At 34.3% G+C, this 27771-nt stretch overlaps 1 protein-coding gene and 2 pseudogenes across 1 annotated transcript; 1 reads left to right on the top strand and 2 right to left on the bottom strand.

Moving 5' to 3' along the window:
- Positions 1-32: 32 nt before the first annotated feature.
- Positions 33-4627, bottom strand: LOC140815555 (conserved oligomeric Golgi complex subunit 2-like; annotated as a pseudogene).
- Positions 4628-5185: 558 nt separating this feature from the next.
- LOC140814849 (TATA box-binding protein-associated factor RNA polymerase I subunit B-like) lies at positions 5186-9840 on the bottom strand. Its single transcript, XM_073173942.1, has 5 exons — positions 9792-9840; positions 7819-8373; positions 6589-7404; positions 6339-6472; positions 5186-5919 (listed from the first exon to the last, which is right to left on the bottom strand). The coding sequence occupies exons 2-5, from the start codon at positions 8366-8368 to the stop codon at positions 5467-5469; spliced, it is 1953 nt and encodes a 650-aa protein (XP_073030043.1). The 5' UTR covers positions 8369-8373; positions 9792-9840; the 3' UTR covers positions 5186-5466.
- An 8581-nt stretch (positions 9841-18421) lies between these two features.
- Positions 18422-22010, top strand: LOC140815146 (TATA box-binding protein-associated factor RNA polymerase I subunit B-like; annotated as a pseudogene).
- Positions 22011-27771: the final 5761 nt, after the last annotated feature.

Raw genomic sequence — 27771 nt, 5'->3', positions numbered from 1 at the left:
GTCTATTTTTCCAAATTTATTTCTCCATCTACGGGTTCAGAAATACATATGGCAAAGAGCTGAGGGTGATTTTGGGGATGTCCTATGCTGGACATTCTTCTGTTGCTCATATCATATCATAAGAAAGAAGTAAAGCCATGTAAAACAACATAGAAAGATTAGAAAGAATACGAGTAAAACAAATACATGCCAAAAAAAACAACCCTACTATATATAAGAAAAAATTCGATGGCGAAAAATGATTCCGGATATCTAACTCTGATTCCTTCAACGCTTCTGCTTCGGCTAGAAGATCGCCACAGGGTTTTGGAACATATGACTGAATTCAAATCATTTGTCACATTGCAAATGGTAGCAGCCAAATTAGGAACTAGAAGCTAATTGTGTTTTGCTTGTCTGGAGGAGCTGTACACTGCCACAAGGAACAATAAGCTGGAATAGTACTAGCATCAATACCCAGTGAATTGAGGTTCCGTCCATACTCCTGCGTGTCATAGAAAAGCGTGCAACGAGTGAGTAGAAACACAACCAATTCAATGAACAGGGATGTTGTGAAGTTTTTTTGAGGTAGGAGATACCACCTGAATATCAAGAAATAACTGCATGCATATCTTGTCTGTATCAGACACATTATGATCTGAGACATCTGAACTTGCCCCAGCTCGTCTTTGTGCACCTAAACGTATTTTTTGAAGCGAGGACTCTGTTTTTCGGGCCTGTCAACAATTTTAATCAGGCAATGTTATTTAGACAAAAGCATATCCTATAACCTATCCTTCAATAAAAAATAGGTAGACAAGTTTCTACTCAATTAAAGCCCTGCCCTGTATGAGGAAGCCAGGAACTCAATAAGAATAAGTCCAATGACGCGCAGTGTTGAACCTCGGCAGGGTTATTCAGGATAATAGTAATAAACCTAGTTGTTTTCAGCGACATAGAGAAAATGCTTGAGGTGTGCACGTGTAACACCGAAATGAAAGCTCTATATGAGGAAGCCAGGAACTCAATAAGAACGAGTCCAATGACGCTGTGTTGAACCTCGGCAGGGTTATTCAGGATAACAGTAATAAACCTAGTTGTTTTCAGCGACATAGAGAAAATGCTTGAGGTGTGCACGTGTAACACACAAGTATCTTCAATTACAGTTCTTCTCGTCTCTTTCACACATACTGCTCAACTACCTTCAAATAGACATTAAATTTATATTTGTTTTGTCTGCCAAAGGTAAATTGACTTGGTTTATATCACGTGCTAACTTTTAAAAGGAGTGAAATCTTGTTCATTGGGATGTCAAAACACATCCGTCCTCAGATCCACAATTGTGATACTGGAACGAGCATCTTGATGGAATTTATTTCAATATATAAAGAGGAGAAAATTTTAATCATCGAAAAATGAGGAAGAGATCCAGAACACTAAATAATCAGCATACCATATTGATGAGCTCAGCAGCTAATTCATAATATCGACGAGTGATCTCATTTGCAGCTCCATGTAAGAGTTCCTCACGAAGCTCACTGGTTAGATATGTAGCCGCTCGCTCTCCGTCCAGAAAAGCCTGCAAAAAGTAGGAAAGTTATGATAGAAGGTTTTCTGTATGAAGCAGTTAAAATTGAAGCAACAGACCAGCTGGAGTGCAAGAGATAAAGGTACAGAGAACATCAGTTATGCTTGGGATTAATTCCTCATTCATCCATAATATTAAACAGAAGTTCCAAGTCTTTTTTTTCGAATTAGCAATTAAAAGACAGCTGAAATCAATATTTTATATTATATAAGATTCTGGAGCTTAAAAATTAGTTGTACCTTTAGAGGGCGCAATACACCAGATACATAAGGTGAATGCCTAACAGGTAGAGGCTTGTTAGTCATCCTATATGTGGCAGTTATTCCCTTCAATTGTCGCAAGTCCTACACAATTTGTTATAAAATCTATCAGAGTAATTTCTAATGAGTAAGGTATTCCTCGTGGGTCTATAAAATAACTGTAAATACAATGAGAAAGTATTACAAAAATTCCTACTTAAATTTATAGCCATATAGCCTATAAACACAGGTAACATAACAAAACCAATTAGAAAATAAAATTTATGCATCCGGCTCACCTCCACAGACTTCTCAACTAGAGTTTCTACTATCAAATTTATTACTTGAGGCTGAAGAACTCTGAGGGAGTTTCCACCGTGTAAAATACTCTGCTTCACAAGGTCAAGTACTTCAGCAGGACACAACTTCAGAAGTTCAAGAACATGCCTTAGATAGTCAACACAAACTTCCTCCACCAAGGATTTTAAATCATGAGTTATCTGTGAAACAAAAATTAATCAACAAATTTGAAATAATAATCTTTGGCACACCATAAGATGGTTGCAAATTTTGCATAAGCATTCATATATGCTACAACCAAGAACTGCCAACAAGAAAAGGGAACCTAGGGGAAAATTTATTTATGGTTAAATAATAAAATAACATCAAGAAAGAAATAAATATGTCAGCATTCCACCAGGCTAACTAATTAGATGTTTACAACCCTGGCGAGGTTAGAACTAAATCCATGCCTTGTGACTAGGGATGGCAATGGGGCAGGACTCCTGCCCCAATCCCCGCTTTTTCTAATCAGGGATTCCCCATTTAATCCTCGCGGTGATTAAGTCTTCATTGGTCCCATACCCATTTCTATCTAATTGGCCTGAAAATCCTCATCCGCGTACATTAAATCTTCGTCCTAGTCCTTATCCTTGCTTCAAATAATCTAGAAATGGTACAAGGTGGACCACATTTGTCATCATCATCCCCGACCTGACATGAATTAAATCACTATCCTCGTCACCGCTTCAAATATCGGTTGAATTAGTCCAAAAAGTCTTCAAATTCACTTAAAGAATATTGATACAATAATTGAATTATAAATATAAATATATATATTACTAAAATAATACAAACTTTTGTAATTCATGGTTTTAATAATTAAAAAAATGAAACCACATAATTATCATAAGGTGACGAGTTGAATCATGAACGAGATTTGAATGTTATGAATTTGAGTTTTTTTTGTTAATTATTAGAAAAGATCATTATTATTAGTAGTAATGATATTATTATCGGGAGCCTCGAGATGGGTTCTTGGATGAGGATAGCATTCTCACACTCGTCCACAATTTGTTTCGGGGAATTGAAAATCCCCAATCCAACCCCACTTCAGGTTTTCCTAGCAGGGAAAATTGGCATCCCTACTTTTGACATATTAAAAGAAAATGGGCTTTGGACTTGCAGAATTCAGTGCTTAGCAAGTTCTCTAATTTTTTTCCTCCTCATGCTATCACTTGTGGTTTCGGGGATGTATTTACAAGGCTCGGCATCCAACAATCGTCTTCACTTGGAATAGAGGACAAAGGATCACATTTTTACACATGTAAATGTGTGGAATTTGCAGAATTGATAGCCACTGATTGGGACAATATATGAGAAAAAAGTTTCGGGTCTTCCCAAGGTGGCACACAGAGGCTTAGATAACAAAAAGAAAATTACAACAAAATACCAATAACTATGGTCTTCATAACTATCCCAGTATGTAATAATTTCGACTTTTTACGTCTAAAAGCTCATTAAAAATTGTTTTTAAGGCCCTATGTTGTCCTAGTGAGAAATAGGTTCAAGGAACAGACTAATTTTTTGCACGGAAGAATTGAATTGTAACAGAACAATGTGATACATACATAGAGGAAATCATCCGGGGCTGCAGAAATAGCTCATTCAGATCCAGTGTTAGTGCTAGTATTCCTGGATCTGCGAGCATTTAATCCAGCTGACAACCAGCTTGAGTATCTACATCCATAACAAATTGAATTTTCCAAATTTTGAGTTAAATTCAGAAATCATTGTAACCATGAAACTTCTAGCCTCAATAAACAAAAATGCAGAGACCTTGAAAGAAGTTGCAAAAATAAACGTAGAAATTTGTCTGAGCAAGAAAGAACAAGAACATCATTCGCCCAGCACGACCTCAAGCAATCCATAAGAGAAATACTCTGCTTCAATAATAATTTTTGAGAATTTTGCTGGTTTGAGGTAGAGTTCAGAGAGGGCACAAGTGAAGTATTCATAAGTTCAGAATCCAAAGCACCAGCTATTTCCTGAAACCTGAGAAAATGAATCAGATACTCAATATTGAGTTGCACTTTTCTTTTTTGACCTAATTCATCACCTTCCTTAGAAATGAAAGTCCCCGGACAAATCAGAAAAAGGAAATATGAATTGTGTTTCGTACCTCAATGAGAAATAAACCCCGGTATTCCACTGCTTCATGAACTCTATATAGACTGCCTCTGCCTGAAGTTTAACAGCTACAGACCTAGTGGGACAGTAACCTTGCATAACAACAAAAAGCACGATGAATTAATTAAAAAAACATAACATAGCATATTAAAGTACATAATTTATCAAGTGCTTCTCAAATACCTTCTAGATAAGCCAAAAAATCTAGGCTTGACTTATAATTTTGGAGAAACTGTGTAGGCCTTCCTGGAGAGAAAGCCCCTGGTTTTCCTGTTTGGATGGCTGATAAAACCTCTTTGAGGATGGAATTTGCCAGAAAGCTAAATACATGTAGACCTGAATTTTCTGCACATGTTTAGGCAAATAAATAATCAGCATGAATTGGGAAGAGAAATTCAATACCTCACGGATTGTAAGACAGAAATAAATAACCCATAAGAAAAAATGGTAGAGTGCGATGCATACACAAACAGAGCTAAATTTTAGACCTGGATAATTATTTAAATATAAGTCTTATTGGATAAGACAATACTTAAACTCATTTATATTTGATTAAAGAAATTTAAAACAACAAATTTAAAACTTTTTAGCTCACTGATAGTAACAGGTTTTTTTACAACTTTAGTTTAATAAAACACGATTTACATTAATCATTTGGCCATGATAATATATACACACACAGATATATATATACGTATATATATATATATATATATATATATATATGAAATAAGACCAAGCCTGCTGGTTTTGTAAAATATAAGCTCAGCTAATCACAATGTATAAAGAGCAAAATCACTTCTCAATTTGCAGTAAGAAATCTGGTAACCATGCAGTGAAATATAAAATGTTGTTAATGCATTCTGTTTCATAAGTTATAATTTCTGACGAGCTGTTAACTTATACATGGCAAGTCCAGCATAACATTTTCTGCACTCGCCTTAATTTGTGAGGCATGTTTCCTATTCATCCAAAATATACCTTACATGACTTTGTACAAACCTACACTAGACTTTTAAATGGGTTGGTCCCACCTGATAACCACATGAACCGATCTAGGCAAGCAGTGAGTCGTGGACCCGTCCATACACAGAGGATGCAGTTGGAGCTCGGACATGAAAATATGAGGTACTTGTTCAGAACCAAGACCAACCCAGGATGGTATTTATAGACTAGAGAAAGTGGAATAATTTATCGAATGTTCTGCTCCATAGTATCATCATCATGGTTTTGTTTCTGGTCGTCACGACAAAAATCACAATAATCGTCAAGATTCTGCTTCAGATTTACCGAATAAACAATCATTTTTTCAAGCCATTTCAATCTCCGCTCAAAATTCAAGGTTGTCTGATGCATGATCCTGGTTTCAACTTGGGCAACCTTAGCACATGACCGAAGTAAGATGTAATAATCAGCATGAACAGCATAAATATACACTTCTTTCCTTTTCCTAACATAATGGACATAGTCTTTCCTCTTCACCTTAACCCGCGGAGGAACATAACAAAATTTGTGTTCTTCCATGTCCAACTTCAATTGTCTTATTCGTGCATCCCTATGGGAATCTGTCAAAGGTCGATTAGCATGTCCTGAACTTTTATCATTGTGCGAAGGATCGTCCTGAGTACCTAATCCTACGCGCCCCTGCAAACAAGGACTCTGAAATTGAAGAATGCATTTCTAGGAAAATAAAATGCCACCTAAGAAACACTAGGAGTTATACAAGTCAATTTGGATTTAACGAAAGCAGTGTACAATCATCCAAATATTTTTTAAATCAATCTAAGGAAAAAATCCAAGGGGATGATAATTGGCACAGTGGAGGTGAAACGCTTGTATCAGAACTTCGAAATTTCACCAATATTCAAATAGAAATATGTTTGTAAATTTGTGGATGCAAAGATGGTGATACGAATTTAGCCAGTTGTGCTTATTACTTCATAATTCTTAATGATAAGGATTTGTCTATGATATAAAATTTATATTCCAGAGCCATACGGATAATGCCAAAGATTGAAAAGTTAAATGATTTTCTAAATTTAAAAAAAGTAAAACTCTTATACCTTGTCATTTTGATAAAGATCCCAAAACTCTTCCAACAACTTTTCTTCTTCCAGATCCTCAAATGATGGACGCAATCCAGAAAAAACTACATCTTTGCAATACTGGAGGTACGACGACAAGTCATGGCAATATGCTGTCAAAGGAAAGAAATAGTTCAACAAGCTATATTTTTCGTGCACAGAAACTGAAAACCAAACAATGGAATTTTTATCCAAGAATAATACGCAAGAAATTGATAAATACAATTACCATATGCATCATCTAGTTCGCTATATTTTGATTCAAGTATTTGTAGAAGCTCTATCCCATTCGATCCAGAATTCGGAATACGAAATTTGGTGAAATGAGATTTTGAATTGTTCGAAGATGATTTCTCAGCAGCATTATCCATCATAATATAATCGGACTGAGACTCGATTTCTTTCTTTATTTCATCTTGAGATGTTGTACTGGGATTGGACAAACTTGATTCCCACATTCCGTAGCCATTTATGTCAAAAAGAATCCTGATTGCCACAATGAGTACAGACATGACACATACACGAGTTGGAATCCTTAACTCGTTAACTGACAGATACAACTCCGTAGGCATAGACCATTCATATATGCGACAAGCCAGAGAAATTATTTCTCCTGATAACAGAGATAACTGAGAGCAATAGCGGGAAGCAATAGCATGAAAGTTCACAGGAGGTAACTCCAGACCAATTTTCAATGCAATATCAGCTGCCAGTGACTCCAACTTCTGTGATGAGACAGCTTGGATGGGCCTGAACATACGACTGACACTGATGGGGCATGCCTTAGAATGAGATCCAATCTGCTTTTCAATTTCACAAAAAGCGGAAAAATAAGGAAGCTTTCCTTCTACAGTCCACTTCAATATGTCAGATGGCAGAATTGCCTCTCTAGCCACATGACAAACAAGGAAAGAAATGGCTAATGAACAAGAGATGGGTATTCTGCTTCGGAGAGATCTATACCATATCATTACCACACGCTTCCCGAGGATATTAACAGGGTCGCCACGATATTTAGCATTAGGCTGAAATTCTTCTGCTTCCCCTGCATTTCCAATATTAAGAGAACGATGAAAATAAAATGAGTTTGAATTCATGCCGGTACTCTAATCACCACCGCATATCTTTAAAATTCCATTTAAGTTAACAACTAACATGAAATGTAATTGTCTCATGTTTCCAGTAGGACACAATGACGACGTAACAAATCCTTTCAATACATATCCAAACCATACAAGACGTCGGAGTACTTCTCTCAAAACAAACCACTTTTACTCCCATTAGTAATCTTCTACACGCTTGTGATCCCAGGTTTCATGGTCTAAAATATTCTCCACTTAGGGAATGGGGACTAGGCTAAGGAGATCAAAAAAAAAATTCAAAAGACAATTTAACTAGACCATGGTCATAATGAAATGCAGTCATTTTAACCTTCTGAACAATAAAGGATAGGATATACCTTGTGTCTGACCCTCGGAATCATGAATGACCTGGTCTGCCCATTCATCAGCCATAATCCTAGTGGAAGCCAAAAACCTTAACCATATTGGCCCAGCAAGACCAACAATTAATGGGCTAGCGTTAAACTTCTCAACCAAAGCCTCGCATTGCAATTGGATCATAACCTGAAGACCTGTCAAGTATCTCGACCTAATAATGGAATGGTAGTCGTCGTAGCTAAAATTATTTTGACACGATCCAATGTTGACAGGCTCTGTTGGGTCAAATTCATTATCCATATCATCCTCCATCATATACGGATGATCCCAAAACTGAGACGATGTGCATTTTGCCTGGGAGATAGGCTCAACAGCAAGGGCTTGGGCTGGCCGAACTCGGCTGTGCGAGGCCGAGTAATGGTTGATAATCTGTTCTTCATCGACTCCTGTATCAAATATATCTTCTGCTTGTGAGTTACAGTAGCCACAATAGAAAAATCCATCATCAGATATCATAAAGCCAACGCTGCTGCCACACACTTGGCATGTCTGTCGTAATCTTCCTGTCATCGTATCTATGAGAATATATAGAAATTAGATGTATGGCTGGCATCTTTTTGAAAAAAGGGTGAAGAACTAATTACTTTGTCACACCACATTGCGTAAAAAGGTAACAAATAATATTTCCATGAAAATAAAACATAGGGAGCTTCAAACTGATTACTAAACAAAAAACAAAGTGAAATCCGGTAAATTTTATACTTAATTATAATATATTATTTTTTATTAATTTATTTGAACCAATAATTAATTGACATATATAATATATTCATTTTGAAATAGTTTTTCAATATTTATATTAATAAATAAATTTAATTATTTAAAAATTAAATCTTTTAATCCTTACATGTATATATAGTGGGATTGTAAATTTTTAAAAATACATCAATTGATTAATCTGTAACCTTGTTTCTGAATTGATAATATGCATGTGAAAAGAATATTATTTATCATTGTGTGGATACAATTTTGTATAAAAATATCATAACTTACATCTTAATTGAAAATACTAAAAAAATTTAAAAAATCATCGTTGTTGCGAGGCTTATTCAATTATTAAGAATTAAGCGGTATTTTTTTGGATCATCTTTTATTATTATTGAATATTACATCAATTTGTATAAATCATAAATTAAAAATCACAAAATCAATTCTAGAATTAAAAATTTCATATGATATTAAAATAAAAAATTATTAAATGAACAAGCCAAAAAAATAAAACATTTGAAAGAAAATATGAAAATATAACTAAAGAAACATTTCGAAAATTTGAGAGAGTGATAGAGATAGATGAGGAGAAAGAAAATAAGAAGAGAGATGATGTAAAGCGACATAGAGAGAAATAAATAGCTTGTGTATTAGGTAGAAGTTTTAAAAATACATCCAAATCTTCGGGTTGAACCTAATACAATTTTTGACAATTTATAGTTGTACCTTAGGCTTTAATGTTTATATGTTAATGAATTCCATGAAATTATTAAAAGTCTATTGAAAATTTGAATACATCTAGACTTTTATAGAGTTTTTAAAAATCAATGTTGAATATCACTTGACTTTTAAAAGTCTTAATTTAATACTTCTAGACTTTTAAAATCTACAAAAGTCATTAAAAATCAGTAAATATCCTACATTGCATACGCTAGTTTAAATTTTTTGTTTTAAATAATATTTGTGTGAAATTCTAGATATTATACAAAAATATAAAAGTTATAGTGATATATTTATTTAAAAATATAGATAATAATAATAAATTATTTGTGTCGTGCACGGTGCATGGAGCTTGGAGGCTGGCCAGGGGCGGTTTTAACGACGGTTTGTGACAGTTTAGCAACACCGCCGCTTAACAAGCGACGGTAACCATAAAATTCATAAAAAAAATTACTACGCAAAATTTAAAAATATGTAGAATTTTCTGTACAAAAAAAATTAAAACCTGATTTGCGCGAAGATATGCAGCAACGTTGGAAGATCGCAACGATGAGCAAATCTACGAAATAAATACGAAAAAATGTTAGTACAAAATAAAAAATCGAAACTTCGAAAAAATATATAGAGTTTAACTACTACCAGAGATAGACGAAATCGTTTAAGAAAATGTTCAGGAACCTCGGAATATATAGAATTATAGCGACGGTTTGCCTAAACCGTCGCTATATAGCGACGGTTTATTCCTAACCGGTCGCTACAAAGCGACGGTTCAAATACAACCGTCGCTCCTTAGCGACGGTTTTTGAGTAAACTGTCGCCGATCAGATCGGCGACGGGTTATAAGTAAACTGTCGCCGATTCAGATCGGCGACAGGTTTTACAAAAACTGTCGCCGTAAGAGCGACGGCTTTTGAAAACCGTCGCTATATAGCGACGGTTAAGTTAAACACTGTTGCTTTTTTGCGACGGTTTTGGAAAAACCTGTCGCAATATAGCAACGGTTTTGGAAAAACCGTCGCTTCTTTTGTACTAAAATTTTTCCCTCTTTCTTCCGTAGATTTGCTCGTCGTTGCGATCTTCCAACGTTACGTGGTGCTGCATATCTTCGTGCAAATCAGGTTTTAAACCGTCGCTTAATTTGGCGACGGTGTAATATGTAAACCGTCGCTTATTTTGACGACGGTGGTTGAGTAACCGTCGTTTTTAGAAGGCGACGTAGGCTCCAGTTACGGAACGCCAAACCGTCGCTTAACCTAATTAGCGACGGTTTTAGCAGGTTCCAGTGACGAAACGCCAAGTCGTAGAATTAGCGACGGTTTTAGTGACGGTTTGACTGTCGCTATATATATATATATTTTTTTTTTGTAGTGCAAGCCTCCAACCAGCCCTGGCCAGCCCCCTAGCCCCATGCAAAAGGAACGACACACTTGGACCACACTAGACACAAATAACACACGGCCCCTCTTTCCTTCTTTTTTCTGAACTTTTCCCTATGGTTGTGGCTGGTTTTCTCAATTATATTGTCATGTTAGGGCAATAAACCATTCATATTTTATCATGTTTTGGCAGCGTATCCGTTGGATTCAAAACGTTTTTCCTTAAAAGCGTAAAATCATCGTAATTTTTAAAATAAACGTTCTACCGTAAAAATAATCGAACAATCATATTTTTCATGCAAAAACAATTAAATCAAGCATATTATGATTTTTATGATGTTAAAAGAAGTTTAGAAAACATGCATTTGCGTTTTAGAATGCTCGATTATTCGATCTTCGGCGAGGGTGCGATGTTGGACGACCGGACGACGAAGAATACAAGCTTTTCTTCTCCCCAATATTTTCGAAATTCTAGTGTGTGTGTTGTGTGTGAAAAACGGCTGCTGATGGTGATGAGTTGTGAGGTTTACAAAGCATATGTAGCTTATTTATAATTAATTAACAAGTTAAATGGGCTTTGGTTTTGGACTTGCTATAACTTAAGTTAATTGGGCCTTCTTTAAATCATTAAATTGAGCCCAATAACCCTTAATTAATTAAAAGATAAAAGTTTATAAATTTAGTTTCATAAAATAATATTTTTGATCTTTTAATAATCCTTGTTTGCACAAAACCGGCTTCCCGGGAAAAATCGAGCTCAACTCGTAAAATAATTCGAACTCCAACATTTTTAGGAAAATTTAATCATTTTTAATCATATTAGAAAGCATTGCCATTAATAAAAGTACATATTCTTGTCTTGGTCGTCCTCGGTCTCCTTTTCCCCGCCTATTATCGAATATTCTAGTAAAATCCTTAATTTCATGAAATCATATCATATAATCATTTAATCATGCAAATCGTACATTTAATCGTATTATAAATATCATGCTAGTATTTAAAAGAATTTAAATAAAACAATTAAGTAATTAAAATAATTTTGCATGCATGTGGTTTACGTAAACTGATATTTCGGACGTTACATTATATAATACATATTATCTTTATCTTGAGGAATAACTATTTTCAGAATATTTTTGCAAATCTCCTGAAAACTTTGAACATTCCAGCAACGTTAACTCCTAAAACACTTTGAATTTGTTTCTCGTATTTTAGTTTTCTAAAAAATTATACACCTTTTTTATGATGTTGTTATTGCAAAAAATTATTACCGACTCATCGATTTATATTCCAAGGAAATTCAATTTTTCTTGTTAAGATGATTTTTTTTTCCAATAAAACTAGTTTTTCTTTTCTACACACCTTAGAGAAAATCTCTAAATGTTTAATATCTCCATCCATGTTTTTAGATGTTATTAAATCATCATCAATATAAATAAACATAAATTTAAAATAATATTTTAATAGATTGTCCATATTTCTTTGAAAATTCTGGGGTGAAATAGCCAATCTTATTGGCAATACTTCCCAAATATAGTGACCTTATGATGTGGATAGCGGTGAATTTCTTGTTTTTTTCATTTCTCCGAATTTAATAGAATCCGAACTTACAAGCGAATTTAGAAAATATGTTGGCGTTGCATATACAACTGATTAAATGTTCTCTACTGAATATAAAATACCGCATAAAACTCTATAATTTTATTAACTTCTTGATAATTAACTAATTTGAGTTTTTTCCTTTTTATTTCACAATGATTCATAACCAGAAAACACGGATTGATATATGATGATATTTCTGCTTTGATTAAAACAAAGTTTTATATGTTCCTTGATAATAATCTGCACATCCTTTTGATCTAACATGTTCATTGAGATATAATCACATTTGATGAACTCGAGTTCCTTGTCTTCCTTAATTTTAAGGCTGGCTTGGAGTTAATTCATGTCCCACAATGTCAATGGATCTTTATTGTAATTTTTTTTTTTTATCATTTTCTTGACATCTTCTAGGGATACTTTTAATTCAAACTCTACATATTTATGATATAGAGATATTTTGTGGAATTCTTTTTGTTAGGATCGGTTGGGAGATCATCGTTGAGCTACAATAGCTCGGTTCTTGAAATATTGAACACCGATGAATTACAACTCTTTGTACAAATTCATTCAGCTAGGACTTACACTACTGCCTAACTGAACTCTTTGCACTCAAAATTGCAGGCAGCACCTCACAATCAGCATATTGTTTAATGTCTCATATGCAAAGACTACAAACACAATGTTTTATGTCTTTGTGTAAATACTCACTCAACTAAACTTTGATCATCAAATCTCTTGTATATGTGTAAGTGATTGTGTGTGAGGAATTTATCCTTTACAGTGTACATCTCAAATGTATCCTCACACAAGGACTTGTGCTCTTAACTAGCTGATTTCTTCATGCTAACTGCCCATGCTTTGAATCCCCTTCCAAAGATCTTGTTTGATCTTTAAGATGTTGTATTTATAAGCTCCAACAATGATATATACGTTAGACACAAGAATATGACCGTTTGAAAAGTTTCTGTACTGTTTCTGGAATTGCAACGGTCAAATTCGTCTCGCTGGACAATTTCCCGACTGGTCAACTCTGGTCAATTCAACTGGTTGTTCAGTTCAACTGGTCAGCAGCTTGTTCAGTTCAGTTCAGTTGGTCAACTGCTGGTTCAGTTCAGTTCAGTTGGTCAGCATCTGGTTCAGTTCAGCTGGTCTGGTTCAACTGGTCTTCAGCTGGTCTGGTTCAGTTTCAGCTGGTGTGCTGAAATCAACCTAGCTGATTTCAGATTGTGCAAAACCAGTAGCTTCATCGCCATTTATCAACATCTTAAGCTTCGATTCAGACTTTGACTTCTCAAGATGATTTGTAGATCATCGTCTTATCTTTCCAACGCATACTGAATCGCTTCGTTTCAATAACAGAGCTGAGAGATATGACCAAAATACCACAGCTGCTCAAACCCAACTGATTGCTGTTTTTGTGTGATCAGTTCTATAATTCTGCGATCAGTTAGACCATGATAACATCTGATTTTGCACAACTGACATGAGATACGACTTGTTTCATATTGCATTTTCTGATCAGCAAAGTTGGCGGATTGTCATTTGAATCATCCAGATAGGAGATATCATCAACATACTAAAGATCGCCAGAAATTCAGTTTGTGCAGAATTCAGTTTCAGCTTGCTTCTTTTGTTTGCAACTTCACACTTGAGTAAATATGTTAGAAACACAATAACAAGCTTTTTTAACATCAAAATCAAGATTGCAAACATGAAATGTTCCAACACTTTTTCTTCTGGTTGGAGGTTTTAATCTGCTCTTAATTGTACTATTGTTTCTCCATACTATATAGAATTCTTCATTTATAGGTTCAGAAGTTTACCTTCAACATCATGCTTGTTGTAAAACTGTATTGGTAATTTTATGTAAAATGCATATCTTAGTCTCTGGACTATGACTTTGCGATCACATGATGTTGTGAACACTAATATTTAGTCTTATTTTATTGTGAATAGGATTTAAGCAGTTGTAGTAAATTATTTCATAGCAAAATGTATGTTCATGTATCATGAAAATAAATAAGTGGTGTTTTCACCTTGTACCAAGGTGTTTGTCCAGCACTTACGATTAATATTTCTGACATCTTAATCCCTTTTACATAAGATTCTCTTGGAGAAATCTCGTTCAGTAACATGAAGTAATTTTTCTTCCAATTTTTTTTGGAAAAACTCATCTTTTTTGTTGTACAGATTTAAGTATCTGAATCAATATTTAGCAATAAAATATCAGGTCTTATATTGTTCATATAACTTTCGTACTGGGATGTATATCGAGAATGCGCTCGTTGTTGGATTTTCCCACATTCTATCATATGCCATGAATCCCATTCCATTCCATTCCATTCCATTCTTTAGACGTTTCTAAGATTTGTGTTCCTCGAGAAACTCTAACCCATGAACCAATTTGTTTGGTTTTTCTATTGGGATTCCTTTGACATGAACTTTGAATTAAGCGATATTTCATATTATAGGTTGTACCAAATAATATATAGTATTACAATAAAATTTATTTCTTTGTCTTGTAATATTAAATATTATTTCTACTTATCTTCACCATTAGAGACATCTAAGTTTTATTATTGCCGAAAAGCTTTTTAGTACCATTGGGCTTCCTGGACACGTGTTTTTTCTTACCTATGACTTGTTATTCTATCTCCTTGAAAAGATAGTCATTTTGAATCAACTCTAAAAATTTTATTCTTTTGTAGAATCGATTGTCTTTGATCTGGATTGAAAAATTTATTCTTTTGTAGAATCGGTTTGTCTTTGATTTGGATATCTATTTCCTGTATTAAAAAAAACTCGATTTTTTCTGGATAAATTATCTGAGCAACTTTTGCAAATATTTATAGTATTTCAATAAACTCATTTATAATAAACAATTTTGAATGATGTGTAATAGATAGAGCATATTAAATTTTAGAGTTAATAGAATATGATCTATTATAATCTTTCATCAGTATATTTTCTTTGAAATTTTGAAGCAATGTTAAAGCTCGGCAAAAATCTCAATCTGTCAGGTTGCAGGCAATATTTGGATAAATTACTACTACATTTTTCCCTACATATAGATTCTCTGATATTGTTTCTAGTATCGAATTTTGAAGATCACCCATTCATTTATCACATATAACAACTTCAATAGATAAATCTATCTCTTCTTTAAAAGTAGCTTTTATCATAATCTGAATTACTCCGATATGAATACATGACATTGTTTGTGCTACTTCTATCTTGAGTTTTTGCAATTCCTACTTAATTTCTTCAAAAATAATTAATTTCATCTTCATCTGGTTTCTCGTAACTTTCATTGGATTGTTATTTCCCTTATGAAGATCTTATATATTAGATGATGCTTTATGTTTCTTAGTCCAATATTTTCTAAGAATTTTTCTACCTCCTATACAGAGAATCTTTGATGTCTCTGTAAGCTAGGATTTTCATTCATGATAAGTGAATAAGATAAGTGAATAAGATAAGTAAAATGAATGAAAGTAAACGGAGACAAAAAATTGTTTATGGAAGTTTGAAGACTAAACTTATGTGTCTCCCCTTCTTCTGTTTTCAGAAAGATTTACTAAAAGATTGGATCGGTACAACCCTTTGTAAAAATTCACTTCAGCTCGATTCACTAATCCTAATAAATTGAAACACTTAGTAACTTTTTTCTTAACTTGATATGTTCAAAAACAAACTTCTGATAGTTACAATGATTCTCACAATACAATGATTCTCACAATACAATGAAACTTGTGTAAACAAAAGATAAGTGAGAATACAATGTGCACAATATGATCTTTAATTGATTTGATACAACTTTGTCCATGTGGAAAAAAAGATAAATCTTTTGAGAATTGTTGTATAAGTAGAGAATGTGTGATGAAGCTCATAGATGTTGCAGTAGTCTTCTTCATTCTTGATGCATTCTCTTTAATATGTGTTGGTCACCAACATTAATAAAAAAAACGGTACTCACAAATATATTGGGTAGACGACAATTAACCAGAGAGTGTCACGTGTCCTTGTCGTATTTTCGAAAATATTTACGTCCAATTCAAATTTATTGGACAATAGATAAAAATGGTAACAAACATATCTTTTGTTCTGTCTTTGTTGATAATTCTTTGAAATATACTCGGAGATAACTGTCGGTGTCTTCGGATAATATAGTCAGATCAGTCTGCAAGCTGATCTGTTCTGTTACAGAGTAATTGTGGACAGCTTGGTTCACTTCAAGCTAGTGTAGATGCTCTTCAGATCTAAATAATTGGACACCTCGAATTATCTGTTTGTTTCATCTTGTATCAGCGTAGTTGATCAACACACTTGATATTTTTTCAGCGATAACTTTCTTAATTCATTTCAGTAATTCACATTTATTAATTTAGCTTAAGTTAAATCGACATGGCTTGTGAACACAAAAACTTAAGTTAAAGTTTAATTTTAACAACATCATATTATATGTTATGCTATATATAAAAGTTTGGAGATATCTTAAATTTAAATGAATTTATAATAACTCAAGAAACAATCCTGGAAAATGGTGCAATGCATTTGTTTTTCTGGCACGTTGGATATCTCTAATGAAAAAAAAAAGAAAAATATCCCAATTGAAAAGGTTTGGTAATTTAATAAAACCTTTAAATTGTTTTTAAATATAAATACAATATATAATTGTTTTTATATAAATAAAAATAGGATTACTATATTTTTAAATAAATATATCACTATAACTTTTATATTTTTGTATAATATCTAGAATTTCACACAAATATTATTTAAAACAAAAAATTTAAACTAGCGTATTCAATGTAGGATATTTACTGATTTTTAATGACTTTTGTAGATTTTAAAAGTCTAGAAGTATTCAATTAAGACTTTTAAAAGTTAAGTGATATTCAACATTGATTTTTAAAAACTCTATAAAAGTCTAGATGTATTCAAATTTTCAATAGACTTTTAATAACTTCATGGAATTCATTAACATATAAACATTAAAGCCTAAGGTACAACTATAAATTGTCAAAAATTGTATTAGGTACAATCCGAAGATTTGGATGTATTTTTAAAACTTCTACCTAATACACAAGCTATTTATTTCTCTCTATGTCGCTTTACATCATCTCTCTTCTTATCTTCTTTCCCCTCATCTATCTCTATCATTCTCTCAAATTTTCGAAATGTCTCTTTAGTTATATTTTCATATTTTCTTTCAAATGTTTTATTTTTTGGCTTGTTCATTTAATAATTTTTTATTTTAATATCATATGAAATTTTTAATTCTAGAATTGATTTTGTGATTTTTAATTTATGATATATACAAATTGATGTAATATTGAATAATAATAAAAGATGATCCAAAAAAATACAGCTTAATTCTTAATAATTGAATAAGCCTCGCAACAACAATGATTTTTTAAATTCTTTTTAGCATTTTCAATTAAGATGTAAGTTATGATATTTTTATACAAAATTGTATCTACACAATGATAAATAATATTCTTTTCACATGCATATTATCAATTCAAAAACAAGGTTACAGATTAATCAATTGATGTATTTTTAAAAATTTACAATCCCACATATATACACATGTAAGGATTAAATGATTTAACTTTTAAATAAGTAAATTTATTTATTAATATAAATATTGAAAAACTATTTCAAACTGAATATGTTATATATGTCAATTAATTATTGGTTCAAATAAATTAATAAAAAATAATATATTATAATTAAGTATAAAATTTATAAAATTTTATAAAAAAAAAATTCAAAAGTCTATAAAAATCTTGCAAAAAAATCTACATGAATCCACGTAAATCTGTTTATAAATCTGTGAGATTCTGTAAAAGTCAATAAAAATCTATCAAATCCATACAATTCTATCATTTGGAAAAATCATTAAAAGTTATCAAAACTCTGAATTGAATACACCTCACTTAATGTGTGCATGCATTATCATGAGACGTCGATTAATATTAATATATTAATTAAAGTTATAAAAAATGAATATTTATATTTTATATATGTTTAATGGTCCTCAATTTTTATGCCGACTGCAAATATTAAAAATTTTAATTAAAATTTTTTTGGAGTGAATTTGTAATTAAATTTTCACAAGGAAAAATGTTATTTTAATTTAATAACTCTCTGGGCCCCATAATTTTCTTAGATTTTCACAGATAACAATCTTCGGCTTCCCTCAACAAAACTATTCTCAAACCCTGCCGCCGCCGCCCACGCCCACGCTTACCGGATATCAGATCTCTGCAACGCACATCCACGTACTTCTCCTCGTTGCGCCGCCGCTTCAGACGTAGCTGCAACCGTCCTGGCCGGCGAAAGCAGCCGGATTATTCCACCCCGAGCATTATAGCACGAATAGATGTAATGTTCCACTGATTTCATTGTCGATTTCAATCCTTTACCTTGCCAAAACAAACAGGTAGAAAATTATTTTGCCTTGATTATCATGTTTCTGTGCAATATTGAGCGCGCACATGGTTTTTTTGCTTATGCAACAGAGTTTTACCTAAGCAATGAATGGTTGTTGGTGTGTTTCGTTTCAAAGATCGCGTCTTTCAGCACAATCAATTTCTTTACCGGATTTCACTTTGTTTTTTGTTTAGTAATCAGTTTGAAGCTCCCTATGTTTTATTTACATGGAAAATATTATCTGTTACCTTTTTACGCAATGTGGTGTGACAAAGTAATTAGTTCTTCACCCTTTTTTCAAAAAGATGCCAGCCATACATCTAATTTCTACATATTCTCATAGATACGATGACAGGAAGATTACGACAGACATGCCAAGTGTGTGGCAGCAGCGTTGGCTTTATGATATCTGATGATGGATTTTTCTATTGTGGCTACTGTAACTCACAAGCAGAAGATATATTTGATACAGGAGTCGATGAAGAACATATTATCAACCATTACTCGGCCTCGCACAGCCGAGTTCGGCCAGCCCAAGTCCTTGCTGTTGAGCCTATCTCCCAGGTAAAATGCACATCGTCTCAGTTTTGGGATCATCCGTATATGATGGAGGATGATATGGATAATGAATTTGACCCAACAGAGCCTGTCAACATTGGATCGTGTCAAAATAATTTTAGCTACGACGACTACCATTCCACTATTAGGTCGAGATACTTGACAGGTCTTCAGGTTATGATCCAATTGCAATGCGAGGCTTTGGTTGAGAAGTTTAACGCTAGCCCATTAATTGTTGGTCTTGCTGGGCCAATATGTTTAAGGTTTTTGGCTTCCACTAGGATTATGGCTGATGAATGGGCAGACCAGGTCATTCATGATTCCGAGGGTCAGACACAAGGTATAGCCTATCCTTTATTGTTCAGAAGGTTAAAACGACTGCATTTCATTATGACCATGGTCTAGTTAAATTGTCTTTTGAATTTTTTTTTTGATCTCCTTAGCCTAGTCCCCATTCCCTAAGTGGAGAATATTTTAGACCATGGAACCTGGGATCACAAGCGTGTAGAAGATTACTAATGGGAGTAAAAGTGGTTTGTTTTGAGAGAAGTACTCCGACGTCTTGTATGGTTTGGATATGTATTGAAAGGATTTGTTACGTCGTCATTGTGTCCTACTGGAAACATGAGACAATTACATTTCATGTTAGTTGTTAACTTAAATGGAATTTTAAAGATATGCGGTGGTGATTAGAGTACGGGCATGAATTCAAACTCATTTTATTTTCATCGTTCTCTTAATATTGGAAATGCAGGGGAAGGAATTTCAGCCTAATGCTAAAAATCGTGGCGACCCTGTTAATATCCTCGGGAAGCGTGTGGTAATGATATGGTATAGATCTCTCCGAAGCAGAATACCCATCTCTTGTTCATTAGCCATTTCTTTCCTTGTTTGTCATGTGGCTAGAGAGGCAATTCTGCCATCTGACATATTGAAGTGGACTGTAGAAGGAAAGCTTCCTTATTTTTCTGCTTTTTGTGAAATTGAAAAGCAGATTGGATCTCATTCTAAGGCATGCCCCATCAGTGTCAGTCGTATGTTCAGGCCCATCCAAGCTGTCTCATCACAGAAGTTGGAGTCACTGGCAGCTGATATTGCATTGAAAATTGGTCTGGAATTACCTCCTGTGAACTTTCATGCTATTGCTTCCCGCTATTGCTCTCAGTTATCTCTGCCATCAGGAGAAATAATTTCTCTGGCTTGTCGCATATATGAATGGTCTATGCCTACAGAGTTGTATCTGTCAGTTAACGAGTTAAGGATTCCAACTCGTGTATGTGTCATGTCTGTACTCATTGTGGCAATCTGGATTCTTTTTGACATAAATGGCTACGGAATGTGGGAATCAAGTTTGTCCAATCCCAGTACAACATGTCAAGATGAAATAAAGAAAGAAATCGAGTCTCAATCCTATTATATTATGATGGATAATGCTGCTTAGAAATCATCTTCGAACAATTCAAAATCTCATTTCACCAAATTTCGTATTCCAGATTCTGGATCGAATGGGATAGAGCTTCTACAAATACTTGAATCAAAATATAGCGAACTAGATGATGCATATGGTAATTGTATTTATCAATTTCTTGCGTATTATTCTTGGATAAAAATTCCATTGTTTGGTTTTCAGTTTCTGTGCACGAGAAATGTAGCTTGTTGAACTATTTCTTTCCTTTGACAGCATATTGCCATGACTTGTCGTCGTACCTCCAGTATTGCAAAGATGTAGTTTTTTCTGGATAGCGTCCATCATTTGAGGATCTGGAAGAAGAAAAGTTGTTGGAAGAGTTTTGGGATCTTTATCAAAATGACAAGGTATAAGAGTTTTACTTTTTTTAAATTTAGAAAATCATTTAACTTTTCAATCTTTGGCATTATCCGTATGGCTCTGGAATATAAATTTTATATCATAGACAAATCCTTATCATTAAGAATTATGAAGTAATAAGCCCAATTGGCTAAATTCGTATCACCATCTTTGCATCCACAAATTTACAAACATATTTCTATTTGAATATTGGTGAAATTTTGAAGTTCTGATAAGATCTTTCACCTCCACTGTGCCAATTATCATCCCCTTGGATTTTTTTCTTAGATTGATTTAAAAAGTATTTGGATGATTGTACACTGCTTTCGTTAAATCCAAATTGACTTGTATAACTCCTATTGTTTCTTAGGTGGCATTTTATTTTCCTAGAAAGGCATTCTTCAATTTCAGAATCCTTGTTTGCAGGGGCGCGTAGGATTAGGTACTCAGGACGATCCTTTGCACAATGATAAAATTTCAGGACATGCTAATCGACATTTGACAGATTCCCATAGGGATGCACGAATAAGACAACTGAAGTTGGACATGGAAGAACACAAATTTTGTTATGTTCCTCCGCGGGTTAAGGTGAAGAGGAAAGACTATGTCCATTATGTTAGGAAAAGGAAAGAAGTGTATATTTATGCTGTTCATGCTGATTATTACATCTTACTTCGGTCATATGCTAAGGTTGCCCAAGTTGAAACCAGGATCATGCATCAGGCAACCTTGAATTTTGAGCGGAGATTGAAATGGCTTGAAAAAATGATTGTTTATTCGGTAAATCTGAAGCAGAATCTTGACGATTATTGTGATTTCTGTTGTGACGACCAGGAACAAAACCATGATGATGATACTATGGAGCAGAACTTTCGATAAACTATTCCACTTTCTCTAGTCTATAAATACCATCCTGAGTTGGTCTTGGTTCTGAACAAGTACCTTATATTTTCATGGATTTCGTTCGTGTGAGTCCAAAATGACCACCTGCCTCGTGATCATGACAGTGGCTAAGAATTGATCTCATCTCTTCCTCCGCTGCACATCTCCTTATCTTGGCATCTGCATAGATTTTGAACAAAAAAGGTTCCTCCGAAAAACAATATTTCACGTCCGAGAAAAATTTCTTTCTTTGGTGAAATGTTAAATTTTGGGGATGATCCTGTAACAAGAAAATATGCATAATCTGTATACCATGGACAATTAAAAGCACGTCATCTAACCTCACCGACCAGCCCTCTCGATTTAACCCCACAACTTTCACCAGAATCTTCTTGATCTTGCGATTTGACACCTCAACTTGACCACTTGTTTGGGGGTGATAGAATGTTGAGATTTTATGAGTGACCCATATTTGCCAAAACGTTTTTCAAAAAGTTTATTCCAAAAATGGGTGCCACCATCATTAATTAACGCTCGTGGTGTTCCAGATCTGTTGAAAATCTTTTTCTTTAAAAATTTCAGCACCACTTGAGCATCATTCGTGGCATATGATTCCACCTCCACCCATTTGGAAACATAGTCAACCGCAAACAAAATGTATTTTTTTGGGAAAAGTGGTTGGAAACGGTCCCATGAAATCTATCATCCAAACATCAATAACTTCGCACTCGATAATATTATTTATAGGCATCTCATGGGGATTAGAAAGTTTACCTGTGCGCTGGCATCTATCACAAAAGAGGACAAATGAACGTTCATCCTTAAATAGACTGGCCAATAAATGCCACATTCGAATACCTTGGATGTCGTTCGGGTGAGTCCAAAATTACGACCTGCCTCGTGGTCATGACAGTGGCTAAGAATCGATCTCATCTCTTCCTCCCCTACATATCTCTTTATCTTGGCATCTGCATAGATTTTGAACAAAAAATGTTCCTCCCAAAAACAATATTTCACGTTCGAGAAGTTTCTTTCTTTGGTGAAATGTTAAATTGGGGGGGATAAGCCTGTAACAAGAAAATATGCATAATCTACATACCATGTACAATTCAAAGCGCTTCATATAACCTCAACTACAAGTCCTTTCGATTTATCCCCACAACTTTCTCCTAAATCCTCTTGATCTCGCGATTTGACACCTCAACTTGACCACTTTTTTGGGGGTGATAGGGTGTGGAGATTTTATTAGTGACCCCATAATTTCCCAAATGTTTTTAAAAAAGTTTATTACAAAAATGGGTGCCACCGTCAGTAATGATAGCTCGTGGTGTTCGAGATCATGGTGTTCGAGATCTGTTGAATTTTTTTAAAAAAATAAAAATTTCAGCACCACTTGAGCATCATTCGTGACATATGATTCCACCTCCACCCATTTGGAAACATAGTCAACATCAACCAAAATGTATTTTTTCGTGAAAGAGGTTGAGAACGGTCCCATGAAATCTATCACCTAAACTTCAAGAACTTCGCACTCGATAATATTATTTAAAGGAATCTCATGGCGATTAAAAATGTTAACTGTGCACTGGCATCTATCACAAGAGAAGACAAATGAACGTGCATCATTAAATAGAGTTGGCCAATAAAAGCCACATTCGAGTACCTTGGATTTCGTTCGTATGAGCCCAAAATGAGCACCTGCCTCGTGGTCATGACGGTGGCTAAGAATCGATCCCATCTCTTCCTCCTCTACACATCTCCTTATCATGGCATCTACATAGATTTTGAACAAGAAAGGTTCCTCCCAAAAATAATATTTCATATCCGATAAGAATTTCTTTCTTTGGTGAACTGTTAAATTTGGGGGGATGAGCCTGTAACAAGAAAATATGCATAATCTGCATACCATGGACAATTTTGCATCAATATCAATTTTTCATCAGGAAACCAATCACCTATCTCATCATTTGCACATTCGTTTTTAACATGTTCCAGTCTAGATAAATAATCAGCCACTACATTCTCTACACCTTTTTTTATCTTTTATTTCGAGATCAAACTCTTCAAGAAGTAAAATCTATCTAAGCAATTGTGGTTTGACCTCTTTCTTAGCAAGAAAATATTTAAGTGCAGAGTGATCAGTAAAAACAATGACTTTCGACAAAACAAGGTATGAATGGAATTTATCAAGTGTAAATACTACTGCAAGTAATTTTTTTTTCAGTTGTTCCATAATGTAATTGTGCTTCATCTAAAGTCTTACTCGCATAGTATATAGTGTGAAATACCTTGTTCTGCCTTTGGCCAAGAACATCACCAATTGCCGTATCATTGGTGTCGCACATTACCTCGATATTCCAATCCGATGCCACCAACACAGGAGCTGTCACCAAGTGCTCTTTTAAGTTCTTGTATGCCTGCAAACAGTCAGAATTGAAATCAAATTACACGTCTTTCATGAGTAGGGAAGATAGGGGCATAGCAATTAGAGAAAAATCTCTAATGAAACGCCAGTAAAAACCGGCATGTCCTAAGAAACTTCTAACTCCCTTCACTGAAGCTGATGGTGGTAGGTTTTTGATGACTTTCGCTTTAGCTTTGTCCACCTCAATCCCTTGTTCAGAAATCTTATGCCCTAGCACAATTCCCTCTTGTACCATGAAATGACATTTCTTCCAATTTAGCACTATGTTTGTCTTCTAATTTAGCACTATGTTTGTTTCCTCACACCTTTTCAATACTGCGTTCAGATTCTGCAAACATTCATCAAACATTGCACAAAGATAGAAAAGTCATCCATAAATATTTCAAGAAAATTTTCGATCATACCATGGCATATAGCAGTCATGTAGTGCTGAAACATAGCATGGGCATTAGAAAGACTAAACGGCATACGTCAAAAAGCAAAAGTGTCATAAAGACAAGTGAAAGTTGTTTTCTCTTGGTCTTCCGGTGCAATAGTGATTTGGTTATACCCCAAATACTCATCTAGAAAATAGTAAAACTCATGCCCCGCTAGTCTCTCTAACATCTGATCAATAAAAGGGAGGGGGAAGTGGTCCTTACGGGTGCCATCATTTAACTTCCTATAATCTATACACACTGTAGAACCCGTTAAACCAGACTACGTATAAGACGTGCATAATTACTAGTGTTTGATTTGAAAATGATTTATTTTATATTTAAAGCATTTTAAATTGTATTAAGTCATGATCATTTAGTTTAAATCGCAGTAGTTTAACTTTTATCTTTTGAGTTAAATAAGCTAGGCCGGACCGGAGTTGGAATATTGAGATAAAATTTAATGATAAGAAAATATTCCTAGAATTTATTTAAGATAAAGAATAATTTATTTTAATGAAAAATAATGTTTAGGGATTTAATTAATTAATTAGAGATAAGTAGTAAATAAGTTCTTTTATGTCCAATAATTAATTAAAAGCCTAAATTAAATTGTGTAACCAATTGAGATAAATTAATCTAGGCTAATTTTATTTAAGAAAATGTAACTTAACATGTTAGTAATTTAATTTAAGAATTTGTCATGCATGCAAGAAAATTACTATCCCAAATTAATTTATTAATTCACTAAAATACATAATTAGTGTTTAAAACTTTAAAAAGTTAAAATTCATAATTAAGCAATCTACCTTAGTTGACAAGAGAAAATCGTTCATCTCTCATCCCATTATGCCTCCCTCAATCAAATAATATCATATCATTCCTTATCTAACAAACAACTAGGACATAAAGATATTGATTGTCATTCAAATCTCATTTAATTAGTAAACTTTCCATTCATCTCCTAGCAATTTCCCTCCCCACATTCTCGAAAATTTCAGAGTAGAAAATCAATAGAAAAATCGTGAGGAGCACGAAAAGAAGAGGATAGAAAACAAGTAAGAAAAGAGAACTCTGTCTCCACCGCGCCGCGTTCGTCATAATTGATTTGTTTTCGTTTCAAACAAATTTCAGGCATGTATATATGTTTCTTTTCTCTTCAATCAAGTCATATAATTATTTTTTAACATCACATGTACATGATTTTTATGGCAAAACCGAAATCACCACAGATCTTTTCGAAAAAAAATCGATGCAGAATATTTTCGGCTTCTCTTCACGCTTCACGGTTTGGCTTGTCTTGTTGATTTGCAGTTGGCTCCATTTCTAGGCTCCCAAGGCTGCTTATGGTCATGTCCTAGGGTGTGTTAGGGTCAAGTTTGATCAAGGGTTCAAGCCCCAAAACCGTAAGTTAGGTGCTCAACTCAGTAAGTAAGAAACAAGTGTCATATTCGAGGTTCATTTGCTGTCATTGGCTTGCGTAGGATAGTGTTCGAGCCATGGCTAGGACCATCCCCTAGCAAGCATAGGACGTGGTCAAGTCGGCCCTAAGTGGCTTGAGCCATGTCCCAAGTCGTTCGGACAGAAACAAGACAAGCACCCCCTTCGAACCCTTTTATTTTTCCTGCATATGTAGTTTCGGTTTTGAGGTTGGTGTGGATCTTGGTTGGCTTTTTAGCCCTTAGCCATGGTTCACGCAATGCCTCATGATGTCTAGATCATGCCATGGTTGATCACATGGCCACTGGAATGATCCATGACAGTAAAACAAGCAACACCTCCACGCGTGCCATGTGTGTTCTCGAGTGAAGCTTGGGATCGTCGTAGGTGTTGGCTTGGATTGTGGTTGGCCTAGGGCCCTTAGCCATGGTTCAAACCATACCTTAGGATGTCCGTAAGAAGCTCTGGTCAGTGGTTCAAGCCACAATGGCCGATAGTCTCGAAAACGAAGAACGGAAGCACAGCAGCAGCTGTTGTATTTTGTTGACAGCTGCTTTGGGCTTTGGTTTAGAGGCTTGTTTGAGTTCTTGTTTGGCTTTTAGCCTATGGCCTTGGACTGGACAGTACCTCATTGAGTTAGGAAGGTCATGTGTTTTGTTTGTTTGTGATTTGGTTAAGTTTAGAGGTCGTACGATAATTTACGGTGCAATGCGCCAAAGTGACTCTCGAAAGAGCGTTTCATGATTTTGGCCTCCATGCACCATTTTTGAAACGTCCTGCCCTTAAATTTCTTTAAAAGTATTAGAATTTTTTTTATAAACACTCAATTTTTCGCCCATGTACCTTTACCTCATGAAAATATTTTTATAAAATATTTTGCCCCTTTGAAATAAAACACCAACCAACTAGTATTTTAAAAATCAAGTGCAATAATCATAAAATAAAATCTTTGCATGTTTACCAAACCTAAAAAGCAATAAGTTTGAAAAGTATAACCCATACTAAACCTCTCAAAAATATCTCAAAAGCATGAATAAATAGCCTTAAAATCTTTAACATAAATCATGATTCATAAATCGTAAATGCGGAAAAAGTAGAAGCGCTGGTCCTTGGGTTGTGTGCGCCTTCAGCCCAATCAAATCATCCGTCAAGACCTCCCTCAACCTCACCTGCATCCATCATACCTAGTGAGTCTAAAGACTCAACACACCATAATCTTGATGACGAGTAATACGTAATACAGTCAACATATAACAGTGAAAATACTTGTACTTAAAATATCGTTTTCATAAATATGCATAAACTTCAAACATGAGCATTTCCGTAAACCTTTTTATGATGCATGAAATTTAAATAGAAATATTTTCATAATGATGCATCAACTTTAAGTATAAACCTTTTCATGACATGCATCACATAAACCTTAACCTTTTTTCCTTTTTCCTCAACATGACATAAACCTTTAACATGATCATGAACAATTTCCTTTTCCTTTTCCTTTGTTGAATTCAGATCGTTAATTGTGACTTTCCTGATCATGA

This window comes from Primulina eburnea, chromosome 15 (assembly GCF_022965805.1).
Source record: "Primulina eburnea isolate SZY01 chromosome 15, ASM2296580v1, whole genome shotgun sequence".
Lineage (NCBI taxonomy): Eukaryota > Viridiplantae > Streptophyta > Magnoliopsida > Lamiales > Gesneriaceae > Primulina > Primulina eburnea.
This window is presented reverse-complemented; position numbering and strand designations above follow the sequence as displayed.

Coding starts and splice junctions, on each gene's coding strand:
- LOC140814849 (XM_073173942.1), bottom strand. CDS start 8,368: ATGACAGGAAGATTACGACAGACATGCCAAGTGTGTGGCAGCAGCGTT. Junction 7,405..7,818: donor TTCCGAGGGTCAGACACAAG/GTATATCCTATC, acceptor TTGGAAATGCAG/GGGAAGCAGAAGAATTTCAG. Junction 5,920..6,338: donor ATCTTTATCAAAATGACAAG/GTATAAGAGTTT, acceptor CCTTGTTTGCAG/GGGCGCGTAGGATTAGGTAC.